This window comes from Periplaneta americana, chromosome 4 (assembly GCF_040183065.1).
Source record: "Periplaneta americana isolate PAMFEO1 chromosome 4, P.americana_PAMFEO1_priV1, whole genome shotgun sequence".
NCBI lineage: Eukaryota > Metazoa > Arthropoda > Insecta > Blattodea > Blattidae > Periplaneta > Periplaneta americana.
Window position 1 is genome coordinate 68,942,533 of NC_091120.1, and position 10,068 is coordinate 68,952,600.

Sequence of the window (10,068 nt, forward strand, 5' to 3'; positions counted from 1 at the left end):
AGCGGTGCATACACAAATTAAAGAGCCTGTGAATAAAACGTATTTGACGAATCAAAGACAAATTCTCCAGATTATGAGAAACTACAACAGGTACAAATAAAATTGAGAAATTCTCATATACTTTAAAAGTATTGGTTACCATCTTAAAAGTGGGACTATTGTTCCCGATGATTAACTTATTTTTACAAGTTATGGAATAAAATTTATTGTGTTGTATACAAGCATAATTTTCCTTTGAACTTGGATATTATGGACGTTTGATACTATGGACATTTTGATCTTACGGACGTTTTATCTTATGGGTTTTCTGTCGTATGGACATTTTCACCGTATGGACATTTTGACAACATGGACATTTTTACCTTATGGACATTTTATCATATGGACGTTCTGTAGTATGAACTATACACGGTGGCAGCGTAACTCATCCTGAGTCACCCTTCATAATATTCGCTCTGCAAGTTAGAAGGTCCGAGTTCGATTCCAGTTGGGCTAATACATTTTATCCGTTAATGTAATGCTATCGGTAGCCATAGGTTCACTCAGCCTGTACCAAAAAGGAGTTCCAGAGGTATTTTCTTGGAGACAAAGACGACCAACATGTAAGACTGACACCCCATACTGACCTTAACAGCCCGCCACACTAAGGCCTTCGAAGAGAATACTGTAACGAGATAACTAGCGATATTTTTTATATATTCTATTGTATTACATGGAATTGTGTTGCATTAGGGTAGAATATATTTATATTACGTAAAAATAATAAAGTCCGATTCCTTAGTTAAGGGGGTCACGGATTTGTCTGGCACACAACAGGATTTTCCGCAGACAAGGTAACAGTACACCCATCCTCAATTAAGATATCGTACATGAAACTTCAATGAAGTACATCAAGCATCCCTTTGACAGACCTATATAGAAATTGAACCTCGTGTTCCGTGAAGTCTTCCTAGTAGAGTTGAACAACGATCGAGAAAGCAAGACTAACAGCACCCGCAAAGCCGAAAACCCGCAAGACAATGTTCTATATGTTGCGTCGTTGACATAAAGACTGCTTCCGAGTGTTTCGAGACGGCGAGATTGATCACTCCCGAAGTCCCGAACGTCAAGCAGCCTTGAATCGCCACAGTTGTTTATACCTGACTGAACTTTTATCTACTTTGGGAACTGTTATATTATATGTATAAACAATCAAGTAGCCTATTTGAAACATCATGTCTACCTTTCAGTGTATAATAATCCTTTCCCCAATCTTTATTTAATTACTAGGCTCTTATTAAAAGGCTAGGAATTTTCTTTTCATATATTTGAGATCAAGTGTGCAATCTCAAGTAAAAAGATATTAACGTTATGTTTTATGTTTCTTAGAAATTCAAATTTATTTGAGAATTATTTTTTCCTATTTATATAATAAGTAATACCATATAATTGAATCAGAACATTTTGATAACTAAGCTACTATTCTGTTTTTGTCTTTTTGTCTCATTTAAACATTTATAATGTTATTTATTTCAATGATGTATGTTATTCAAAGTAACGAAATCTTTCCATGCCGACGAAATGCTATTTCGAGAATGATGAACGAGACTCGAAGCGCACGAGAATAACAAGACGAGACTCGAAAGACAAATGCAACGAACACAGCGAGCGAGAGCGGCAGTTAGTTTTGTTCATCTCTACTTCCTAGCTACTTCCAGCTAAACCCCGCAACGCTACTAAAAATATTCCTCATAGTGAAAGAACAAACTCCAGAAATTAAGAAATTCTGGGGTGGGCACTTCCTGATACTTCCGTGTGAATTCAATGTCGCGGGCGGACACACACGGGATCCCAACGAGAAAGTTCTGAGTGAAAGTAAGTGCGGAGTCTCGAGTATAAATGCGTGCCCGAGCCTGCATCCAGCACAGTTCTTCTGGTTGCAAACCTCTCCCACACACGCAGCAACATGAAGTTCTTTGTAAGTACAGCAATCCAACGACTCACAATTTTTCAATATTTTCCATATTGGCAATCGCATCCTCACTTCGTTTTCACGTTCATAAAAATTAAGTTCTTCACCTATTGCCTCTGATACGTAGACTATACTTTAAAGTAGATCAATACTATTTACTGATCATTCATTTTTTTGATAAGAACGAAGTAGAGTATTTATAAATTCTACATTTTCAATTACAATTAGTGTCAACTAATTAGTTATTACTGCCAAGAATTATTTTACGACAATGATAATCCAACAGTGGCATCCGTGATCACCAATATTTCTTCAGGAGCAGCGGTGAAGTTTATACATCATGATCGATTTCTTTTAATTTTCTTAATTCAATCAGGCGTCCTTCGACTCTTTTCCCGCTTGGTCCAGAGATCAGAATTCATAATAGTTTGATCGGATTTATCCTTACTTTACGAGTCCAATAGTACTTTTTGTAGATGACTGTGATTTTGCTTAATATTTCAATCATATAGGCCTTTCAATACACCAACGGAATGTAAGTATCCGTTATACAGTGCGTTCGTAGCTCCGCCGTTCAGCAGCGGCCTTGGACTGGGTGAAGATTGGCGCGCCTGCCGCCAGAGTTACACGTAAACGACCGGAACGGTCCAGCCGAGCTACGAACGCACTGTATTTAAAACAATCAGAATCACCTATTTCTGTAATACTGCCGATTATTTACATTGTCACTTTTGTTTCATCGGAGACGAATCGCAATTGTTTCTTTTCAAGTAGAATATTCGTCTAATTTTGATGTATTTTAATAGCATCAACAGTTGTCAAACGTTTACTGATGGCCTTCGTATTTCAAGGGGTCAACATCATGTCAGTAAAATACGTATATTGAATTAATAAATTAAATACTCTATTTAATAACGTGAGTATCTTCTTATTGTAAGTTATTCTTTAATTATTCTATTCGCGAAATACACTTGTTAAATACCACGCAAAGTTTCCAAGTCCTCTGAATAAATACAGTCGCATTTGACTTTCGTGAACCTACCGACAGAATAAAAACATTTTGAAATATTACATATCGTAATATTTTATACTTTCATATAACAGTCATGAAATCACACTTGTCATACTACCCATTGAGAATCTAAATCCGGTACCTTTGGTGAAAATCAAACAATGTGATAATACTTAAACACTTAGAAGAATAGTTCAAATACTGACCTTGTGCACAGCAATCTTCAAAATCCATTGCACGTTGAACTGAGAAGAAACACGGGAAAGAAAACACAATTTCAGCGTGAAGTTTACTAGTATAAGCCACAAAATCTCTCACCTATCATAGCTCAAATTTATTTTATTTATTTATTTATTTATTTATTTATTTATTTATTTATTTATTTACTTAACCTGGTAGAGATAAGGCCATCAGGCCTTCTCTTCCCCTCTACCAAGGGATTACAACTACAATATTAAGAATACAATTATAATTGCAATTAATATTAAATTTACAGATATAATAAAAATCAAAGTACTAAAAGATTAACTGATTAATAAAAGCTAGACAGTTTATTGTAAGAGTTAAGAAGAGAGAAGCATTTCTTTTATTGATTAAGTACAAATTAAACCTACTCTACGCAGTAATAAAATGCTTAATAAGCTTGCTTTTGAACGCTACTAAATTCCGACAGTCTCTGATGTCACTGGGTAGGGTATTCCACAAGCGCGAGAGCGAGATTGTATATGATGATGAATACGATGATGTCTTATGTATGGCTAGTATGCGGCTATTTTGCGTGCGTGTGAAGAGATTATGATATGATGACAAGTAACTGAAACGGGAGGCAAGGTAGGTAGGTGTAGAAGTGTGAAGGATTGTGAAAAGGAAAACAAGAGAATGAAAATTTCTACGTTCGTTAAGCAGTAACCAGTTTAGAGTTTGGAAGGATGGGGTAATGTGGTCAGCGCGACGGACATCGCAGACGAAGCGAACACAAGAATTATGAACACGTTGTAATTTTTGCGACTAGTTGACATTGAGGTCAGTCAGTAGAAAATCACAATAATCGAAGTGGGGCATTACTAGTGTTTCCACTAGTATTTTCTTGAGTGATAGGGGAAGGAATTTTCAAATGCTGTTTAAGGAATGTAGTATGGAAAGCACTTTTTTGGTAATATGGGTTACTTGGTTATTCCAGTTTAAATGCGTATCAAAGTAAACTCCAAAGTTTTTAACACAGGAAGAAAAAGGGATTATTGTGTCGTTTAACTTGACTGGAAGAGCAGGAGTAATATTGCATAATAGACGTTGATGTCCCACTAGGATTGCTTGTGATTTTCTTGCATTGAGAGTCAAACCAAACTTCCTGGCCCATGCAGATATAGATTCAAGGTCCCCGTTAAGATTTTGTATTGCGTCATTGAGTGAGTCAGGGATTGTATGGATATAGATTTGTAAATCGTCTGCGTAGAAGTGATGCTTACAGAGCTGTAGAGTCGAGGGGTTGTCATTTACGTAAATGTATAGGCTATTTGTGAAAGATAGAGTGGATATACTCGCTAATAGGTAATATCCATATCGAGTATGGTAACAATTTCTTGAAAAGTTGCTAAACAAACACATACGACAATGCAATATCTTATTAATTGAGAAGAAAAGTGATGTTAATGTTTCCGAAGAGTATCCTGTACGTGAGATATGTTACATCACAGCCCAGCCTGTAACCGCGGAGCGTTATCAACAGCATACGGGTCGCATTGCTACTTTAACAGCTTTCTATCGCAGTCATGGGGGTCGTTATGTCATGCTATTTCCTATATTTCAGTGTTATCGGTAATTTTTCGTTTTAAATGCATTTTTGTCCATTTCCTGCAACTTTCAATTTAAATTATTTATTTCCTCTATTTCCGTTAATGTCCCATTCTGACGATTGAATGCGAGAACTGAAAGGATACAGTAATACTACTATTTTCTGCTGCCTTACAAATTTACAGATACTCGTTCAACAATTTCTTTTTTCTAAACAATTATTGCAAGAAGATGAAGCTTATGTGACGATAGCTACAAGAGTTGTGTTAAAAATAAAATTGCGAGTCAAACCGAAATATCATGCTAAAATCTTCATAAATTTTGTCAAATAAGTTTTTTGATATGTCCAATATTTTTGAGAATACGAAATGCAACGTGATGCGACGCTGCAAAGAGCACCAGTGCTCTAGAGATCATTGCTCCGCAGTGGGGGTGAGTGTAACTGCAATCATCCACTCCGCAAGACTTGCGAGAGGAGAATGTAAACAAAAACGTCTCATGTACAGCATTCAATGAATTAATTACCCAAATTCTTTGGTTTTAATATTCTTTATTACGCTATAATCTCTTTGGGTGCTATTCATAGACATTTCGCTAGCCAGCGCTACGAGCGTGCTAAACTAGCCCCGGCTATTGACTGGTTACTTGTACAGGATTCATATCATATATCATATCATATCATATCATATCATATATCATATCATATATCATACTGTATATCATATCATACCATATCATATATATCATATCATACCATATCATATATATCATATCATATCATATCATATCATATCATATCATATCATATCATATCATATCATATCATATCATATCATATCATATCATATCATATATTATATCATGTCATACATCATCTCATATCGCTGAAAATGGTTTATGAATACGAAAAACGTTAGTTCGCTGATCATCCACCGGAAACCCGCGCTAAGAATGTCTATGAATACGGCCCTTTAACTCTAAATTTAATACTACGAGACTTTTTTAACATTCACAATATTATGTTGATTTCTTTACTTTTCACGTAATTATAATAAAGAATGTGCATTGTTATAAAATTATAGTAAAGATTCCTTTACATTTGACGCAAACTCAAAATAGCATTATTACGAACACACATTCTGTAATTCAATCTCCATTTCACTTATTATCTCTTAAGAAATTAAAAAAAAATGGAAAAGATATTAAGTTTACGTGTTACAAATGTGTAGTAATTGATCGAAACGTATCTGAAGAGACGTTTTTGTTTACATTCTCCTGTCGAAAATCTTGCGGAGTGTATGATTGCAGTTACAATCACTCCCACTGCGAAACAATGACCTTCAGGAGCACTGGTACTCTCTATAGCGTTGCAACACGTTGCACTTCGTATTCTCAAAACTATTGGGACGTATAAAAAAAACTTATTTGACGAAACTTGTTCGCATTGACTTGATCTATTACCTCTGTGAATTAATGTAATAGGTTCCCTTCCACCCTGCTCATACAGGGTGAAACGTAAGCCATGACATTAATTTCACTGGGTTATCTTTTGAGATATTTCGAACAAAATAAAATCATACAATTTTGTTCGTTTTTGCTTCTTTTCGCGATAAAAATTCTTTTATGTGAAATATTTCATAGCGTGTTTTGGAAAAGCCATAGATTGAATTCCCAATATGCTCAGTAAATTTAAGAGAACAGTGTATTATGATGAGAAATTCTACAGTGCTTGGAAAAAGTGACATAAGTCAGTTTCCACAAACATTTTTTATTAATTTATTGACAACTTACGGAACATCTGCTCGCTTGGAAAAAGAGACATAAGTATTTTCCCATTACAATAATTCATACATAAGAAAATCGAATCGACATAAACCAGTGTGAAGACAGTTTTTTTTTCCTTCTACTGTAAAATTAACAATTTTGACTTGTGCCACTTTTCCATAGCATTACAGAATTAGTAAACGAATTTCAGTTTTGTCATTTAAATGTGTAGAAATTTGTTCTAAACAATTACATCTTTTCGTTTTAAAAAGGAATTTTGAAATGTTTCAACAGAGAAGTGTCATCATCATTAAATTCGCTTTTTAAATTCGGAATGCTATAGAATAACTCTTTTCGGGTTCTCAGCCAGGTAAGTTGGAGATTTGCTTCCAAGCTTTCGACGGCTAGCTCTTCATTCTCTGAAGAAGATGCAGAGCTAGCCGTCGAAGCTTGGAAGCAAATCTCCAACTCACCTGGCTGAGAACCCGAGAAGAGTTACTCTATATCAAATGCCGGGAAAGCCTCAAGTCATAAATCGGAATACTATGTCAGTAATTTAATTTACAAAACTTACCACCAGAGTAGCCTGCCTAAAATTACAAATTATACCCCATTTTAAGTAAATAATATTAGGACTTGATCTACCATTATATTTGCATTTTAAGTAAATATATTCCATTATTGAGGAGGTCACTTGCTGTATGCCCAAAAAGGAATGGATTTTGAAAGATAAGGTAAGGTAAGCTAAAATATATTTCAAGTGCGACGAATTGTTACTTTTGCAGACCACAACATTGTTAGCTGTTCTCTGCGCCTATCTCGCAGAAGGAGGGGTTGTGAAGCGGGGAACTCACGGCTTCGACTTCGGGAGTCACGAGCACTTCAGCATCCCAGAAACCAAGCACGAAGCACACATCAAGGCCATCACCATCACCAAGGAAGTCAAGATTCCGGTGCCGCACCCTTACCCCGTGCACGTCGAGAAGAAAGTCCCTTACCCTGTGAAAGTACCAGTGGAGGTCAAGGTGGAGAAACCGTACCCAGTCCACGTGCCCAAGCCCTACCCCGTCTACATCGAAAAGAAGGTACCATATCCAGTTGAGAAGAAGATCCCTTATCCAGTCAAGGTCGAAGTCAAGGTACCTGTGCCAGTGAAGGTACCAGTACACATTCCCAAGCCTTACCCCGTCAAGGTCCATATTCCCAAGCCATACCCAGTTAAGGTCCCCGTCTACATTGAGAAGAAGGTACCAGTCTTCATCAAGGAACATCACCATCATCATTGAGAAATATTTCCGTGCATGGCAGAAAGACAATTTGTAAGAATTTGAATCACACTTTTCACTAAAGTATCGAAAACATTCAGCTAGATTCCTTAAGAGGGTTTATAAAAATATTTAATTTGGTCGTCACTTTTTACTCATGGACTTGTAGAATGATTTGCTGAAGAGATTTTCGATAAAAGTTTATTTAGTTTTAGAAAAGTGTACATTCATACAACATTTTGATTGATAAAAGATAACCAAGTTTACGACTCAAGATGTTGAAGCATTTAACAATGTTCCAATATACACGGATTACTTCACACAATGATTACATTGAGACCTGCTGGAAAGGATTAATACGTGGAACAGTGGACCACTTAAAAATTTCGGACTCTAATGCACAAAATAGAATTGTACATTAATATTCGACGAGTAATTTAAAAAGTTCATGCAGATTTTGAAATAATCATACAAATACTAGAACATTCTTTACAACAGATGACACAGTAAGGTACAGCTACATCTTGGAATGCAAATCTGGTGCAATTGAGCGATTACAGAAGCATGAGATTGTTAATGTATTATTTTGACTGGAAATGTACCGCTCAGTAGACATGTGGGAGTTCTTCAAGACAAAATAATATTACATACTTTTACCAATTTTTAAACTGTGCATTAAAAAAAAGTCACAATTTTAATGAAAAGAAAATTATATGATGTTCGTCACAAACTGGTATGGAAATGTTTAGTGTTTTTGTTAAATTTCATATTACTGTTACGGAGTTTAAATAAATATTTCAACAAAACATGTTTTTTAACTATGACTTCAACAAAACCATTAATCCTGTTATAATGAACTTTCCATTAATTTATCTGTACATTTATCATTTCCCTAAGATCGAAAGTAATTTCGTTTTTCCTTAGGATAGGTTGGCATAGAGCGTTCGAAGTTTAGAAAATACCTTTGAGTATATAATCCCCATTTCAGTTTGGTTGATAGGCTTTCCCTGTACTCACATTCTTTACCATCCGTGAAGGGGCAGATGCTACTGTCCATCTTACTAACGTTCGACTACTTGACTTTGAACATAGTGAAAATTCTTATTATTGAAAATGTTTACCGGTAATCTATATTTCGAAAATCTATACCAAGCATTTGTATTTAATTTTATTGTTGTTTATATCAATTGGCACATTAAAAAGCTACTGAGAGCAGAAGATAAATGTTTTCTCCACCTCTAGTTGCTACTCTAAGTATACACAATGGGACAATCTGCACTGTGTCACTCCCCCCTGACTTCATAATATAAACTAGCATCCCTTAATTTAGTTAGTTGAAAATATTGTAAGAACTACACTAAAATATACTCAAACATGTAATTGTCAAACATCTGTGTCGCTGTATTTTATATCCACTTATGTACTTTAATTAAAAAATTATTTTCTTGTGTACACAACTTGGGGGGGGGTGCAGATATAAGAGGTAACAGCTACCGGTCTGTTACTGACGGACTCAGGGCTAACTATAATAAGTTATTTATATAATCTATATTGGCGAAAGTAAATTTATTTTATTCGGTTATTGTAAAGACAAACTAATATACAGTCCACAGCTGTGGAGTAACGGTTAGCCTGTATGGCCGTGAAACGAGCGGGCTCGAGTTCAACTCCTGGTTGGGACAAGATACTTGGTTGAGGTTTTTTCCGGAGTTTTCCCTCAACTCAATAAGAGCAAATTCTGGGTAACTTTCGGCGCTGGACCCTGGACTCATTTCGCCGACATTATCACCTTTAGGCATATATCATTCAGACGCTAGATAACCATAGAAGGTGATAAAGTGTCGTAAAATAACCCACATAGAACTAATATATAAGTTTATTTTGTTTCTACAGAGCGCGGCATATACAACTTACCGGGATTATAACCGGTCGTAGCGCGTATATTTAGTGGGAAGATCCGATCGCTCTCTCGCACGTAAGAAAAACGAATCGGCGAATTTAGCCTGATAGACTTGTACGAATAATAATGCACCGGTAAAAGGTAATAAGAAAACGTTATGTTGATCTTACCTTTTACCAAAGCATATGACGAAAATGATGCCCACCTTTCTGGATACAGTGTAGTAATTCTGAAACATCTTTTGCAGCTCTATATTGGTAATTGCACACAGCATTCGCCTGGTTTCATTCTCCAGCTCTTCAAGAGTATGTGGATTGTTCACATACACTCTATGATTTAAACTCCACAACAGATAAAAATTACAGATTTTTAAATTCGGGGAACG

The 10,068-nt window shown here is 35.8% G+C and overlaps 1 protein-coding gene across 1 annotated transcript; it reads left to right on the forward strand.

The window, feature by feature from the left end:
- Window positions 1-1,909: 1,909 nt before the first annotated feature.
- On the forward strand, window positions 1,910-8,589 carry LOC138698821 (uncharacterized). Its single transcript, XM_069825041.1, has 2 exons — window positions 1,910-1,957; window positions 7,304-8,589. Exons 1-2 carry the CDS (start codon window positions 1,946-1,948, stop codon window positions 7,802-7,804), a joined length of 513 nt encoding a protein of 170 aa, XP_069681142.1. The 5' UTR covers window positions 1,910-1,945; the 3' UTR covers window positions 7,805-8,589.
- The last annotated feature ends 1,479 nt before the right edge of the window (window positions 8,590-10,068 follow it).